Below are 15850 nucleotides of genomic sequence, written 5' to 3'. Positions count from 1 at the left end.
CGTTCAGAGGTGCGGTCCTTATGGACCACAAATTAGTGTGAATGCCAATACATGAACAACAAATGAGTTGTTTGAAAGTCTGCAAATAAAGATATTAGCGATGAAACAAGCAGAGGTATATACATACCAATACCAATGACTGACCCATATTTCCTCGGAGAGCAAAGCAGACAGAAAGGAAGCCACGCACCATGACTTGGCGCGGCATTGCAGCCAGCCGTTGTATCCAAAGAAGCTGGTAGTTTGACCAACCTTACTTCACTGCAAGAAGATTCAAAGAGGGTGCAGAGATGTACGAAAAGATGAGGGAGGACGGACGGATGTGTCAGATGGCGAGGCAAAGTTTGAGATTACTAAAAAAATTATGAGAAGCGCTGGGACGAGCAGCAAGCAGAAAGAAGACATGGATATGCAACAAAGCAGGAATTCACCAAAATTTTGGCTGAGCTTCATTACACTTTAGATCTAGAATAATGAAGCACAACTTCAAATCTTCAAATGAAGATTGTCATGACCATCAATAAAGCAGGTACTGGGTGATAAAAATCTGTTAGAACACTTCAAAATCAATGTATTCACTTACTGGAAGATACCTGGTCATATTGAGAAAAACGTGAGAGAGTCAGACTGAAGACATACACTTAAGATGGAGTCGGAGTCATGTGTGTCGTCAACGGTGCAGCGAAACGGCAGACTAAGAATTGGCGGGCCGGGCACCTGGAGATTCAGGTTTTCAAACTCCATCAGGTGACTGATTTAATTTCTCACACATGAGTAGTTCACCTCCAACCGCACAGACGTCGGACCGCCCACAGTTGTTCGACTAAGATCGATGCTCATGTGTACCCAACGCCTCACGATCAGGCTGAACCTGCGACGTCTTATTGGACATAAATACATAATGGAGTTACTATCATTGAACGATACTCACAGTCTCACAACACTCATCCTTTTCTCTTGGACCACACTTCCTTGGCAATAGTGACTAGATGGCTTCCCTCGACATCGACGAAGTTCGCGCCTGCTTTCCGTCCCTGGAATCAGGGTATATCTACGCCGATAATGCGGGAGGATCACAGACCGCTCAAGGAGTGATCGATCGCATTGTAGATTATCTGACCAACACCAACGTACAGTTGGGAGCTGACTATTTTGTCAGCGTGCTGAGTACCAAGCGCGTGGACGAGGGCCCTTTCGCCATTGCAGAGTTGCTCAATGCTGCTTCCATCGACGAGATCGTGTTTGGACCGAGTTCGACGATGATGTTGGAGAACATTGCCAGAGCGCTCGAAAATGATGTTCAACCCGGAGATGAATTTATCATTACCTATGAACATGAAGGTTTCTGACATTATTTTCCTGTATTCGTTTGTAAAAAACAACTCAACGCTCGTCTCAGCAAATAACGGTCCTTGGAAGCGTCTGGCTGAGCGGCGCAATGCCGTGGTCAAATACTGGCAACCTACGCCAGTATCTGCGGAAAACCCTTACTCAGTTGCATACAAAGTCGAAGAACTGTTGCAACTGGTTTCTTCGCGGACCAGGCTGGCCGCCATTACCGCATGTTCCAATATCTTGGGATCGTTGGTTCCTGTAGAAGAGGCGGTGAAGGCACTTCGCCAGTGTGCAAAAGAACAAGGCGCAAGAAAGGTTGAAGTGTGTGTAGATTGTGTTGCACATGCACCACATAGAAAAATGGACGTACGACAGTGGGATGTTGATTACTGCGTGTTTTCTTTGTACAAGGTTTCGATACCCGCGACTCCCTTCGATTTCGCATCTGACACTATTTTGTAGGTGTACGGGGCTCATAATGCTGCTGTTTACGTGCGGCCGGCGGCTATGCAGACATCTCTTACGTCCCTCGCACATAATTTCCTGAAGGTGGACGACAAGCCATATAAGTTGCAACCAGGTGGTCCAGGCTACGAGCTAGTATATGGTGCAACGGCAATCGTGCCATATCTCAAGTCGTTGACGCCAGAAGATGATCTTGTAGCATCTTTCAACGCAATCGCAGACCATGAGCAAAACCTTCTGGCTCCTTTACTCCGCTTTTTGACGGATGCAAGACAAGTTGACAGAGGTGTTCGCATTGTGGGGACAAGCGAGATCAATCTTTCAAGAGTTCCCACTGTCAGCTTTGTTGTCGTCGGACAGAACGCGATCAAGAGCAAGGATATCGTAGAAGCGTTTGACAAAAAGGGAGGGGTAAGTCCGACTTTCAATGACCTTATTGTATTCAATCATGCATGTTGCACAGATCGGAATTCGATACGGCGACTTTTACGCGTATTCTCTCATTGACAATCTACGGCCAAAACTAGACGTGAATGATGGGGTCGTCCGCATCTCACTTGTCCACTATAACACCGTCGAGGAAGTGGAGAAGATCGTGGACGTTTTGAGGGAAGTTTTGGCTTGAGCAATAATGTAAAATTATGTCAACATATATGTAACTATCTGGGAACATTCTGGAGAAGTATTTCTCTGGTACAGTGCATCAAAGGTGCCCATGTAATCTCGAGGGTCACTGCAAGTACTCGTAAGCTGGATGTTGCTTATCTCAGCACGGAGTCTTCGTCCGCGGCGTGCTTTATTCGGAACTTGGATCGTCTTGTGATCATACACATGATTCATTATCATTCGCCCCAGAGTGCTACATGAAACAGCCTGAGATTAAGCCTTCAAGCCTCCAAAGTCTCGCATTATTCACCAGAATCAATCATGGCTGTCACTAAACCATCTAGCGGTCCTGACCCTATTCTGCTCACGCTCTTCGCGAATCGTTTTATGAGCGTCGCAGAGGCAATGGGCAGGTCTTTGCAACAAACCTCTATCAGTACTAACATAAAGGAACGCTTGGACTTCTCCTGTGCACTCTTCGCTCCTGACGGCGATTTGGTCGCAAATGCGCCCTTCATCCCGATTCATCTTGGATCTATGAGCTTGTGAGTCTTTAAAGCAGTTGCTAGTGAGCGTCTTTGGAGCGCAGCTTATCTGATCCCAGCGCTGTGAAGTACCAAATGAAACTTCACGGAAAGGAGTTGAAAGATGGTGATGTGCTAATGACCAACTCTCCTCATGCTGGGGGATCGTACGTGCAGCTTTCCTTCACAGTTGCACACATATTCACCAAGGGGCAGTCACTTGCCGGACATCACTATCATCACTCCAGTCTTTGACAAAGGGACCAACGAGATCATATTCTTCACTGCCTCCCGAGGACACCATGCTGATATCGGCGGCATCCTGCCTGGGTCTATGCCGCCTACGTCTGTGAATATATTCGAAGAGGGTGCGGAAATCGTGAGCCTGAAGATCGTAAACGACGGCATGTTTGACAAGAAGGGGTTGTACGAGTATATGGTCGAAAAACCAGCACAATATCCGGGGAGTTCGGGTTGCAGGAACATCAAGGACGTTGAAAGTGACATCAAGGCGGTAGGCCACTCAAAAAGTGCTCCTTCCAGAATTCATTGCTTACTTATGTTTTGAAGCAAATTGCGGCAAACCACAAGGGAGTTCAGCTAATCACAGCGAGTCTGTCATATCGACCATTTACCTGCCCTATGCACTGACTATCATGTTGCTTGCAGTCGTCGATGACTACAGTCTAGAAACTGTTCAAGAATACATGTATCATATCAGGAATAATGCCGAGAACTCGGTTCGAAGTCTGTTACGCGACGTCGTCAAAAAGTCGGGAACTAATTTGCTCAGTGCCGTGGACTATCTGGATGATGGAACTCCAGTGAGTTCCGATTGCCGTTCACATAAAATCATGGCGCTAAGAATCATGTCATTGCTTAAAGATCCAGCTGAAGGTAGAGATCAACGAGGAAGAAGGATCTGCTGTTCTAGATTTCGAGGGTACAGGATGCGAAGTTAGGGGAAACCTGAATGCCCCGATTTCAGTGGTACACTCCGCCGTGATCTATTGTATGCGTGCAATGTTGAATGTCGACATACCGCTCAACGCTGGCTGTCTTGTCCCCATCGAGAGTACGTTCTTTGGTACAAACCGAAACTCCAGCGATCGTATTGACATGAATTACTGCAGTCAAGATTCCCAAAAAATGCCTTCTTTCCCCATCCAGGACCGCTGCCGTGTGTGGTGGAAATGTATTGACCTCACAGCGCATTGTAGATGTGGTCCTTAAGGCTTTCCATGCGTGTGCTGCTAGTCAAGGGTGCACCAAGTTCGTTGTTCCTTTTCAAATAGGTTTATTCTGAATGTTTTACAGCAACTTGACCTTTGGTACGGGCGGTAAAGATAAGAATGGTACAGCCATTGCTGGATGGGGTTATTATGAGGTCTGACGTTTCATTATAATTGGCGATGACATTGACGTGCGTTCTTTAGACCATCGCGGGTGGATCAGGAAGCGGCCCAGGATGGCATGGCACATCGGGTGTACATACTCATATCACAAACACCCGCATTGGCGATGTCGAAATTCTTGAACGCCGCTATCCCATTCTCGTACACCGCTTCGGTCTTAGACCAGGCTCTGGAGGGAAAGGTAAATGGAATGGCGGCGATGGTGTAATCCGAGAGTTCGAGGTTATGCAAGGAATGCAAGTGTCCATCCTAAGCGAAGTATGTCATTTTGGTGTCCCCTCCTCCGGTGAAGCTCACACATACGACAGAGACGTACACGTGCACCATACGGCATGGCAGGTGGGGAGCCTGCCATGATGGGACGCAACACTTGGGTCAAGCAGCGCCGCGCAGAAGACAGTGATATACCCGAGGAAACCTCTGAGGAAGATATGAGACCACGCCACATAAATATAGGAGGGAAAGCGACGGTGTTCATGGGAAAAGGAGATCGCCTATTGATTGAGACACCCGGTGGCGGAGGTTGGGGTATGCCTGACGAAGGCCAGTTCGAAACTACTGACGAACATAAGCATCCCTGGGAAGCAAGAGGAAGTTTGACAGAGAGAGCTGCTGCCCAAGCTGGGTTCTAGGGGTCGTTTTGTGACAAGTCTTCAGTGTATGTTTTTCCGAGTTACGTGATGATTTGAAGGCGCAATGCCATTCCATTTTTATGTAGCACTGCAGTAATGCATTAAGTTCGACTAGTACTTTGTCGCTACAATAACCACAGCACAGCTTGCAGGCTACAGGGTATCGCGCCTTAACAGTTTCAGGAGTGATAAGTGCCCCACTGGCACTACGCTTCTCGGGTCGAAGTCCCAAAGTTGACAAGAACAGCCTCGTACAACGTAACAACATAATAACTTGCTTCAGCCTGAGGCGCTCAAAGAGTTCACACACTGTTACCTTCCTCCATTATGGATGCTTCAGAGATAAGACAGAAAATCTACCGCTTTCGAATCCTCATTATCGGAAGAGCGAATGCAGGAAAAACCACCATCCTGCAGAGGGTTTGTAATACACGCGAGAACCCAGAAATATATGACAGCGCCGGTAAAAAGGTGCGGTCCATGATACCAGCATACTACTAGTAGCACTGATTGATCGATTGACTTTGGAAATCAGATCGATCCCGCCGTGCTGATGGCATCCAGAGAGGTAGGGCGTGTTCTTTGTTGTTGGTGACATCACCTAACGGGTTTTCAGCGCGGGGTGCACGATATCGAGAATGAAATGGTGTTTCGAAGCAATCCGAAATTTATCTTTCATGATTCACGCGGATTTGAGGCAGGAGGACAGTTTGAATTCGACAAGGTGAAGGCTTTTATCGCAAGTCGTTCTAAGAGGAAACATTTGAGTGATCGAATCCATGTCATATGGTAATCGGTCAATTTATGGTGTGCGTTATCTCACATCTTTTGCACAGGTACTGCATTCCGATGGATGAGGATGGGAGGTCTTTCACGGAAGCGGAAGTCAAGTTTTTCTCTCAGTGCGACACTGGGAGCAGTAAGCCTTCGCATCTGCCGTTGTGTACCATTAACTCATTCCTGATCTTTAGTTGCAGTGATAGCGTTGTTCACTAAATTCGACGCCCTGTATGACGATGAATTTGCAGAGCTGATAAGTGAGGGAGTATCGAGAACAGATGCTCAAGCGCTGGCTTCGCAGCATGCCAAAGAAGCATTCACCAATGGGCCACAACTAAAGCTTTTGTACAACCAAAAGGGCAACCAATGTCCTCCGAGATGTCACATATGCCTGCCTGGTAAGTCGGCTAATCCTCGAGCTGTTAATAATCAATTCAGTGCTTGTGTTTGCTTTCCGGCATTCAGATATGGATAAGGACGATGCAGACTGCGGGATACTGATCGAGCGGACGGCCGAAACTCTGGATGATGATACACTCAAACAGATATTTGTCTCGACTCAGCGGAGCAGCTCGGAGCTGTGCGTCAGATATGCAGTCAAAAGGTAACTCCTCAAACCTCACTGATCTGTGGCGAGAAACAACTAACTATGTCTATGCATTGAGAACACTTGCACAGCATCTTGACCTCTCCAAGACAATCTCGTCGCGCATATCTGAGCCATCCGACCGCCAGATTGTAGACGACTTGGGTCTATGGTTTCCATATACTCCAGTGAGAATGTAGGAATTTTTCAAAACTCCTGATTTATATTCGACGCTTACTTTTAAGTAGTACTAAGATCATCTCTGCCAGCATACTGACTTAAGGCATTACTGATCCCTTGACAGATCGTGAGTGTGTTGATCCTGTGTCGAGCTCGAGCCTCGCTGACCGAACGCGTCGCTGATCCCTTGACAGTGGGTGAGTGTGTCGATCCTGTGCCGAGCTCGAGCCTTGCTGACCAAATGCATCGATGATCCCTTGACAGTGGGTGAGTGTGTTGATCCTGTGTCAACCTCGAGCCTCGCTGACCGAAGACGTCGCCGATCCCCTTGACAGTATGTGAGTGTGTCGAACCTCTGTCGAGCTTGAGCCTCGCTGACCGAACGCGTCGCTGATCCCTTGTCAGGATGTGAGTGTGTCGATCCTCTGTCGAGCTTGAACCTCGCTGACCGAACGCGTCGCTGATCCCTTGACAGATTGTGAGTGCATTGATCTTCTGTCGAGCTCGAGCCTCGCTGACCGAACGCGTCGCTGATCCCTTGAAAGAACGTGAGTGTGTTGATCCTCTGTCGAGCTTGAGCCTCGCTGACCGAACGCGTCGCTGATCCCTTGACAGGACGTGAGTGTGGATCCTGTGTTGAGCTTGAGCCTCGCTGACCGAACGCGTCGCTGATCCCTTGAAAGTGGGTGAGTGTGTCGATCCTCTGTCGAGCTTGAGCCTCGCTGACCGAACGCATCGCTGATCCCTTGACAGTTGGTGAGTGTGTTGATCCTCTGTCGAGCTTGAGCCTCGCTGACCGAACGCATCGCTGATCCCTTGACAGATGGTGAGTGTGTTGATCCTCTGTCGAGCTCGAGTCTCGCTGACCGAACGCGTCGCTGATCCCTTGACAGTATGTGAGTGTGTTGATCCTGTGTCGAGCTTGAGCCTCGCTGACCGAAGACGTCGCTGATCCCTTGACAGGACGTGAGTGTGTGGATCCTCTGTCGAGCTTGAGACTCGCTGACCGAACACATCGCTGATCCCTTGACAGTGGGTGAGTGTGTCGATCCTCTGTCGAGCTCGAGCCCCGCTGACTGAATGCATCGGTGATTCCTTGACAGTATGTGAGTGTATTGATACTCTGTCGACCTCGAGCCTCGCTGACCGAACACGTCGCTGACCCCTTGAAAGAACGTGAGAGTGTTGATCCTCTGTCGAGTCGAGCCTCGCTGACCGAACACATCGCTGATTCCTTGACAGTATGTGAGTGTGTTGATCCTGTGTCGAGCTCGAGCCTCGCTGACCGAAGATGTCGCTGATCCCTTGACAGAACGTGAGTGTGTTGATCCTGTGTCGAGCTCGAGCTTCGCTGACAGAACATGTCGCTGATTCCTTGACAGAACGTAAATGTTTTGATCCTTCATCGAGCTCGAGCACTGATATGTTGATAATCACAGTATGCAAGTCGATTTATGTTGGACTGTTTCTGTCTTTTGATCATGATTCATCAGTTCTACCGCCCCGAAGAAGATCAGATGTGGTCCACGTTACGACTCGGGTTTTCGGCATGTCCCATTGCTCACAGCTCATGCACGCAATTCTCACCTGAAAGGCTAGCCCTCTGGGTCGTCAGCGTTGGAGAAGATTATGCAGCTTGGTTCTGGTGAGATTCTATGCCACATCGCAATGAATCTGCTGATTATTGATTATAAGCCGCCGTCATTATCTTCGAAAACGCTTTCCATCTTTGGGCCCAGCACCGCCTTACACGAGAGCAGGAGTCTGTTTACCCTGTTCGTGTTGCTCTTCAGCGGTACATGGCGTCTCCCAATGCAACTGCCGTCAGGGAAACTATCGGTTCTGCCGTTCGCACATATGAAGCAGGCTTCTCTCACTGGATACCAGGGTCGGCCAAACGCTCTCAGAAGGAGGAGTTAATCGACACAATTATTGAAATTGTTTTACAGCACCGCCTGCGTATGTGATGTCTGGTGCAGTTGTCACAGTCCCACTGATATGTTCGTATTCAGCAACACCTGCAGTCTAAGTAATATGATGATACCCAGAAGATTGGGCTTAGTGAATTGTGGTTTCTTGATGAGTTGATGACATGTCCCTTGAGTTAAGGAGGTGGAACTGTATGAAACATTGTATGATCAAGCAATTGGTGGATTTTGATGTCATGGAGGACGCGCGGTGGACAGCGTCCTACCCAGTTTGTACGATATTGTAACTTTCCTCACATAAAAGAACTCATTCGATTGCTTTCGGATCGGCTGGATCGGCGTTGGTGTAGTGCACAGCAATGCGATGGGTGGGCTTTCAAGTTACGTCCCTAGTACAATGCCATGGTGGTACATCGCTACAAAATGTGTCAGAAGTACGTTCTCAGCATGAACTAGAGCGCTGTCGGTAGTTCTCTGACTGACACCGATACCAGTAGAAAGTAAGCACACAAACAGTGATCAAGTTGAAAGCTGACGTTTACCATCGAGAACCAACGCCGGGCGGCTACAAAGGATTATCATGACGATTCAAACTTCCAACTGCATAAGCCTCACTAGGCGAGTGGGTCTTTGGAGTGTCACCCCCTTACAGCTGCTGAGCAGGACATTATCTGAGAACTCCATCGCTGCTATCGAAGCATATGATCATTTGCAACTGACTTGGATCAGAAGCGTTGATTTTCCTGAGTGACTCGGATGACTAGGGCGATTGATAGCAGAGGTCAGGAACTCATCTATGAAATACCGCTAATGTAATCCGTCGGCTCAAGTCAAGCTCAATATGCCTACAAGTTGGTCGAGAGGAGTCCTCGTGGGATTAGGACACGTTGAAACAGGAAGGCAGCAATTCAGGATGAATTGTCCCCGCGACACGTTCCTTTTTGCGCCATTGACCCGGATGACTAGCAACTGCGAAATCGTGGTGAGACGCGTTCATGACTGAAACGGTGGACGTGCACCAACTATAGACAGATTTATGTGTTTCATAGTGACATTTCTAAATTGGTAATTGAACGTACTCGTTAACGCCGGTGAGGTGATGCCGTCATTAATGTGAAGTGGAACCGAACATGTCTGGGGTCTTTTCGATGAGCAAGCCGCCCATCAATCACTTAAAGTCCCGCTGATGCGGCACAACAGGGCACGAAGCTTTCTCCACGTCTGCCCTTGTATCAGACTCATGTGCTAGTTATGACCTTTGCAGTTACACGATTCGTCTTTCTCGGTCTTTCCGCTGGCGCGAGCAAGGCTTCCTTGCGATTCTTTCTCCCCGCAAGCCCAAGATGTGTCAATACTCATCCTTTCTCGCGACCAATTAAGACCCATTCCCGCCGATTGTACAGTACTACTGCAGCTAGAACCGCCAAGTCCTTTGGATCTGCAGTTGCAGTTGCTGTAATCGCTGGTGGAGCTTCACTCTTTGCCCTGGCACACTCTCGAGATACTGGTTCTTCAAATCCAACAGCGAAAACCATCGTCGAGGCTGTTCCCACTGCTCTCCAGACTGGTTCTGAGCCGACACCCAATTTTGCCAAGGCCCTTGAAGACTTGCAGGCGGAATTCCCAGAATCCTCTGTTGTATCTACCGACCCCGGTGAATTGTATGCTTACGCACAGTCGGCGTACTCTCAATTTGTTGGTCAGTCTGCTTCTCAGTTTTCCTCGAACTCTAAACCATGAAATTTCACAGGATCACCGCACACTATTGTTGTACACGTTCGAAGCACCGAAGATGTTGTAAAGGTAGTAAAAATATCTAACAAGTATCTAGTTCCAATTGTGCCATACTCAGGAGGGACTAGCTTGGAAGGGAACTTGTCTGCTGTACGAAAATACACTCTTAGTGTCATCATACCTCTTTCTGACTGAATCATGCTGCATTTTATAGCCATCCGCTGGATCAATATGCGTAGATCTATCTGCTCTTGACAAGATCATAGCAATCAATGGTGGGCGTGATCCTACATGATTTTAAATCTCCGTTGATGCTAATGTGATGTTTGGTCACAGAGTCGGATGCAGATGTGGTTTGCCAAGCTGGGGTCACCTGGAATGATCTGAATGAAACGTTGAAGGAAAAGGGTATGTCGTTGTGTAGCCGGTATTACCCACCTGACTGACATATTCTCAGGCATTCCGTTGTTTTTTCCGGTATGTATCAAGTAAAATGAAATCATTTTTCCGTAGTCACAAGGATCTGCTAGCTTGATCCTGGTCGTGGTGCCACGATAGGTGGCATGATCTCAACTGGGTGCTCTGGAAGTGAGTCAGAACCTCGCGAAATCCCAAGAAATCTCACAAACTTTCTCAAGCCAATGCGGTCAGATATGGAACAGCAAGAGGCGAATGGATTCTTAACATCGTGAGTGAGCTTGTCAGTTATGCTGAGAATATCATTTGGCTTATGAAGGAGGTTTGTAAGACAGTGGTACTTCCGTCGGGCGAAGTGATCAAGACGCGACAGCGCGCCCGCAAGTCATCGGCAGGTTTTGATCTCACTAAGTTGTTCATAGGTGCGGAAGGCACCCTCGGAATTATCACAGAAGGTAGGCGGAGTGTGTCCGTCTGTATTTGGTTACACTTACTCATGTTCCTTCGTGGCTTGTCGTTCTGCTACAGCTACGTTACGTCTTGCCCCCGTTCTGCCAAGCACCGTTGCCGTCGCGCAATTCTCTGATATTCGGCATGCAACCAATGCAGTGTGTGACATCTTGAACCACGGCGCAGCACTACGTAAGTCAGAAGCCCTTCAGAGGTGCTAAATGCCGAGCGGGTCATATCTTTTCCCCACAGAATGTGTCGAGATCATCGATGAACTTACGATCAAGGCGCTAAACCGATATGGGACGTCTGCGAGAAAGTGGCCAGAGAAAGTTACTCTCTTCTTCAAGTTCCAAGGCTCCGATAATGTGATTCAGGAAACGTCACGCTACGTGGAAAGCGTGATTACGAAACATGGTGCGACCGACTACCAACTTGCTTCAAACGAGCAAGAAAGCGAGGATATCTGGCAGGACCGGCGAAATGCGCTTTTCGCGTGCCTTGCATATCGTCCGGGATGTCAAGGATGGATGACTGACGTATGGTAAGTAATTGATGACATTCCTGGGATCGTGGATCCGGCGGCACCCTATAACGAAACCACATCATTTGCTCACCCGCTATTTGTTTAGTGTCCCAGTGTCACGCCTACCCGATCTTATCTCTGCTGCGAAGCAAGACTTTGAGGAACTTGGTCTAGTTGCACCGATCGCTGGCCATGTTGGCGATGGTGCGTTCTTTGGTACACTTGTGTACGTATTTACTCATGCTGTGCTATGAAGGTAACTTTCATGCTCTCGTTCTCTACGCGGACGACGCGGAGCTTGCCCTTGTACGAGAAGCAGTTGGTAGGATTAATCGCAAAGCCATCGAACTCGAAGGAACATGTGAGTGTTGTCTTTAGTTAGTGAAGTGTTAGTGTTCATAATCTGGTTCACGCTTTAGGCACTGGGGAACACGGCGTTGGTGCAGGTAAACGGAACTACCTCTTGACTGAACTTGGGGAAGGCACAGTAGCCCTTATGAGAACGATCAAACAGACGCTAGATCCCCATAATTTGTTTAATCCAGGGAAGGTAGGCAATTCCTCTGCGAACTAGATGTTTGATATGATTATATCTTATAGTTGTATCCTGATGTTTCGCCGCCATCCGACACAAATTCCTCAACAGAAGGTCACGTTATTTCGAATACGAAGCCGGCCAGCAGCAAATCTTAAGTCTCAGAGCCAGGTGCTCGTTTTTGTTTCGCCTTTGAAGGTTGTATCCTCTCGATGACTTCTTAGGACGACCGAGTATTTATTAATCAACAGTTTGACTATTATTCAACGGCCCTGTTTTAGATTTGCACAGCAGAAAGCCGTCGTTCCTGTGGTCATCTCGAGTGGTTTCTTGGTACTTTTGGTGCAGCCATCGTGCTAAATATATATATAATTGTAAATTATTTTGCAAATACGTTCTGCATATTACCTTCCAGTCAATCTGTGATCTCTCGCGGGTGATAGGATTGATAACCCCGATGTGTGAGCAAGGCCCTTAAGTTTAAGCATTATGCGATTCTAACGGGTATTTTGCGATGCAGTGTTGGTTGCGAACAAGTTGAATGCATCTTGCCCCGATATTAATGAGACATGCCCTTGGCTCTTGAGTCGATAGTTATCTAGAGTTGATTCCGCTCTGCTGCTGCAAATGCAATGGACTCCATCCCATGCTAAATTCTTCTCGCGGTAGAATGAAAACCTCAGCCGTCGCCGGTCGGTGACCGTCCAAAGGCCACTCCGATGTCTCTTGATCCGCTTGTTAGGACTCTTATTGGTTGTGCCAGACGAGCCATAAATAAAACTCATGTGTGATATTTACGTAAATCACTTGTAGCGATCGATCAGACCACAGAAAAACAAGAAAACAACCAGAATAGCACTACACCCGCATGACACCCACTCCTCGGTGCACCGCTTCCCCACAGACCGAGAGCAATGAACAAATTCCGTTCTATCATATGCATGCATGATAACCCATTATCTGACTGGTATTACTTGGTTTACAAAGTCACAGAATGGCTAGATCCACACAAGCAACCCAAATCTCTTCTCGCAGTGAGTAAACAAGAATCAGTGTCATCGTGGGACGGCCGGTTTCGACTAGACCGACCGACCGACCGACCTACGTGCGATGATGAAAATCTGATAACGAATGCACGGATTTATACCAGCAAAATCATGAATCCGGAGAATCTTCTTTTGTGGTGCATGTAGCGAACCATATATTAATGGGCTCGCTTCCCTTCTTCGAGTGAGGACTGTCTTTTTTTACCTACTGAGCACGACAAAGTCCACTTTCACCCACAACTCCACCGGTCTCCGCGTGGTGGAGTCACTCACTGCTGTCAACTTAAGTTCCCTTCACCGGGCTACATAACCATAACCATTTGCTACCTGGGACTCGTACCCACACTTTTCATCATCGCAGGACTCGACGTTCATCATGCCGGGAGGACCGCAGAACATCCCCAGAAGGACTTCGCAGATGCTGCGCTTTGTAGTCGTCGGAGGGAGCATCGCAGGCGTCGCTTGCGCATATGCGCTACAAGAAGTGGGCCATCAGGTGTTGGTTGTGGAGCAGGGCGACGGGAGATGTAATGTATGTAATATCAATTTCATCCAGTCCTGGGCGGTATGAATTTTAGACCCAATCTAGAGTCACGGCGGAATACGGTGTCCACCAAATATGACCCGCCTCTTGAATCATTGGGGACTCGGACCTGCAATCGCCAGGGTTTCCATAAAAGCTAACAGGTTTACATTCAGGGATGGTAAATAATGCCCCAAAAAGATCTCCGTTATCCGTCTGTATTCATAAAGTTTCCTTGCAGGGAAATCCGGGGAAGAACTCGGCCCTCTCGTACTGCACGAGAAGCTTATGAAGGCGTTGGCGGCGGATTTTCTATATATGCAGGTCCGCCGCGTTCATTATATGCGACATTTCCGGATCTTTGATGAGTATGTAATAGCATGGAGCGCTGCACGCGATGTTCGTCGAGTTTGCCAAGAATGCCGGCGTTCAGTTCCGATATAATACGGAAGTCGTCTCGGTCGATCCGTGGAAGGGCGTGGTGATCACGCGCAAGGGTGCTAGATTGTCTGCGGACGTGATTATTGGTGCAGATGGTTACAGGAGCGTCGTCCGTCCTGTGGTGGTTGGTCCTGAAGGAATTAAAGGCGTTTTGGATAAGCGCGTATCGGTGAAGTAGGCACTCCTTTTACCGATTATTTGTTTTTTTACGGCTAATGCGGATTACCGCTCGTAGCATCACCGTGCCCACAGACCTGATGCGGCCACACAAAGATCTTTTTCAATTAACGGTCTCACCAGAGGTATGAAATTGAAGATGGTGATCGCATCTTTATATGATATTAACGCTTAATTAGTGGTCACTATGGCTGGGTGATGACTGCGCAATGCATGGGCTACTCACCGTGTGTACCCTGGTCACGAATGCCCGATAGAACACTACCTAACTTTCCAAAAGGTTGATCCCAAGTCATTCAAACAAGAATATGCCATAGTCATGCATGTTCCTACGGATGGAAAACCAACACAAGACTCATGGGCACGGTCACAACCTTTGGATGAGAAGTTTTTGAAGCTGGATCGCTTTGAACCTAGGTACGTCCGTGGTTCATTTCCGCTGACATTGCTGATGTTGGTGAACAGAATACAAAAGCTAGTACGATTTGCGCAGACTATGACTCCAACTGGTCATACTATTTACGAACCCTTTGATAACTGGGTTCATGAAAGTGGAAGAGTAGTGCTAGTTGGTGAGGCCGCCCACCCATTGATGGTGTGTTTGTTTACTTCCTCATCATATACATCACCCAATGATCGCTGGTTTCTACAGCCCAACGGGTCACATAACGCTGCAATGTCGATAGAGGATGCCATGACACTATCGACTCTCTTTTCTCTCCCAGCAGCTAAATCGCATACCTCCGTTCTCCTTTCCGCTTACGAAGAGTTGCGGCAGCCACGTTGCGCCGCAACGCAAGCTTCTGAACTACGGAAACGAGATTTCGTATGCTTGCCCATTGGTCCTGAACAGCAAGCTCGCGACGACGGTTTACGAGATGCGAGAGCGCGTGCGTTGCTTGACTGGGACGACGCAGAAGAAGAGTTTTTACGTGACACATGGGAAGAGTATATCGACTTATTCGCTTTCGACGCTCGGGAAGCGGTGGAGGATTGGTGGACGAAATGGGGGCGGCTATATCGTACCCGGGGGTGCCAGCATCCTGAATAGAGAGTGCGGTTGGGAAGTTTGAGTCGCTATATCTGGAAGGCCGTAGCAGGTGTGCTTTTACGAGAGGACGAACGAAATAATGACACTTATACCTTGGACGCTATTTACCCACACGACGACTCGGTCCTCAGACCTCAAGTTCGAGTCTAAGGACCGTATCGTTGCTTTCATATCTATTGCCACTGTCACATGGGATTTGGACGTAGTCTCTGATCAGTCTTTTGGTGCTATAATACTAAAACGGACTACAACCCGTCGGTTATTTACCGATGTTGACCGTTCACTTGCATGGACAGCGGGAGAACAGGCATATGGTCACGTTATAGTCTAATCCGTCAGATAGGGTAGTATGTTGAACACCGATTTACGTGAGAGACCGTACTCACCACGATGGGCGACATGCATTTCGCCAGCACATAACGAGTATATAAGCCACATTGTGCCACAAAGAGGCGTTCAGAAAGTGGATGTTGTGCTGAAGCCACATTTCATAGTTCCA

General features: G+C 48.1%; 7 protein-coding genes across 7 annotated transcripts; 6 read left to right on the top strand and 1 right to left on the bottom strand.

The window, feature by feature from the left end:
• The first annotated feature begins 766 nt into the window (after positions 1-766).
• Positions 767-2540, top strand: HD556DRAFT_1386939 (pyridoxal phosphate-dependent transferase). Its single transcript, XM_041303432.1, has 4 exons — positions 767-1341; positions 1400-1746; positions 1798-2211; positions 2264-2540. The coding sequence occupies exons 1-4, from the start codon at positions 990-992 to the stop codon at positions 2423-2425; spliced, it is 1275 nt and encodes a 424-aa protein (XP_041158135.1). The 5' UTR covers positions 767-989; the 3' UTR covers positions 2426-2540.
• A 66-nt stretch (positions 2541-2606) lies between these two features.
• On the top strand, positions 2607-5094 carry HD556DRAFT_1386931 (Hydantoinase B/oxoprolinase). Its single transcript, XM_041303431.1, has 10 exons — positions 2607-2951; positions 3011-3097; positions 3147-3444; positions 3501-3543; positions 3600-3754; positions 3816-4005; positions 4064-4202; positions 4248-4317; positions 4367-4603; positions 4654-5094. The coding sequence occupies exons 1-10, from the start codon at positions 2728-2730 to the stop codon at positions 4975-4977; spliced, it is 1767 nt and encodes a 588-aa protein (XP_041158134.1). The 5' UTR covers positions 2607-2727; the 3' UTR covers positions 4978-5094.
• Positions 5095-5304: 210 nt separating this feature from the next.
• Positions 5305-6543, top strand: HD556DRAFT_1445517 (uncharacterized protein; the record flags this gene model as incomplete). The annotated part of the gene is made up of 7 exons (XM_041306946.1): positions 5305-5448; positions 5513-5545; positions 5594-5766; positions 5814-5896; positions 5949-6155; positions 6196-6361; positions 6423-6543. The coding sequence occupies 7 exons, from the start codon at positions 5305-5307 to the stop codon at positions 6541-6543; spliced, it is 927 nt and encodes a 308-aa protein (XP_041158133.1).
• Positions 6544-6629: 86 nt separating this feature from the next.
• Positions 6630-7886, bottom strand: HD556DRAFT_1445516 (uncharacterized protein; the record flags this gene model as incomplete). Its single annotated transcript, XM_041306945.1, has 16 exons — positions 6630-6709; positions 6762-6779; positions 6832-6990; positions 7043-7060; positions 7113-7130; positions 7181-7198; positions 7251-7268; positions 7321-7338; positions 7391-7408; positions 7461-7478; positions 7531-7548; positions 7601-7618; positions 7671-7688; positions 7740-7757; positions 7810-7827; positions 7880-7886. The coding sequence occupies 16 exons, from the start codon at positions 7884-7886 to the stop codon at positions 6630-6632; spliced, it is 480 nt and encodes a 159-aa protein (XP_041158132.1).
• Positions 7887-8152: 266 nt separating this feature from the next.
• On the top strand, positions 8153-8552 carry HD556DRAFT_1445515 (uncharacterized protein; the record flags this gene model as incomplete). The annotated part of the gene is made up of 3 exons (XM_041306944.1): positions 8153-8168; positions 8219-8482; positions 8536-8552. The coding sequence occupies 3 exons, from the start codon at positions 8153-8155 to the stop codon at positions 8550-8552; spliced, it is 297 nt and encodes a 98-aa protein (XP_041158131.1).
• A 1480-nt stretch (positions 8553-10032) lies between these two features.
• Positions 10033-12140, top strand: HD556DRAFT_1204959 (FAD-linked oxidase-like protein; the record flags this gene model as incomplete). Its single annotated transcript, XM_041296451.1, has 13 exons — positions 10033-10150; positions 10202-10335; positions 10400-10460; positions 10522-10593; positions 10643-10662; positions 10716-10773; positions 10824-10873; positions 10934-11057; positions 11131-11244; positions 11305-11596; positions 11685-11782; positions 11835-11939; positions 11998-12140. Coding segments are annotated over 13 exons (1389 nt in total), but the record flags the coding sequence as incomplete, so codon positions are not given.
• A 1281-nt stretch (positions 12141-13421) lies between these two features.
• Positions 13422-15526, top strand: HD556DRAFT_659897 (uncharacterized protein). The gene is made up of 9 exons (XM_041311226.1): positions 13422-13691; positions 13749-13863; positions 13924-14006; positions 14062-14297; positions 14359-14425; positions 14480-14527; positions 14581-14717; positions 14766-14895; positions 14953-15526. Exons 1-9 carry the CDS (start codon positions 13536-13538, stop codon positions 15349-15351), a joined length of 1371 nt encoding a protein of 456 aa, XP_041158129.1. The 5' UTR covers positions 13422-13535; the 3' UTR covers positions 15352-15526.
• The last annotated feature ends 324 nt before the right edge of the window (positions 15527-15850 follow it).

The sequence above is a fragment of the Suillus plorans genome, assembly GCF_016647745.1.
Source record: "Suillus plorans strain S12 chromosome Unknown HD556scaffold_44, whole genome shotgun sequence".
NCBI classification, from domain to species: domain Eukaryota; kingdom Fungi; phylum Basidiomycota; class Agaricomycetes; order Boletales; family Suillaceae; genus Suillus; species Suillus plorans.
The sequence above is the reverse complement of the archived record's forward strand: the minus strand, read 5'-3'. Positions and strand labels throughout refer to the sequence as shown.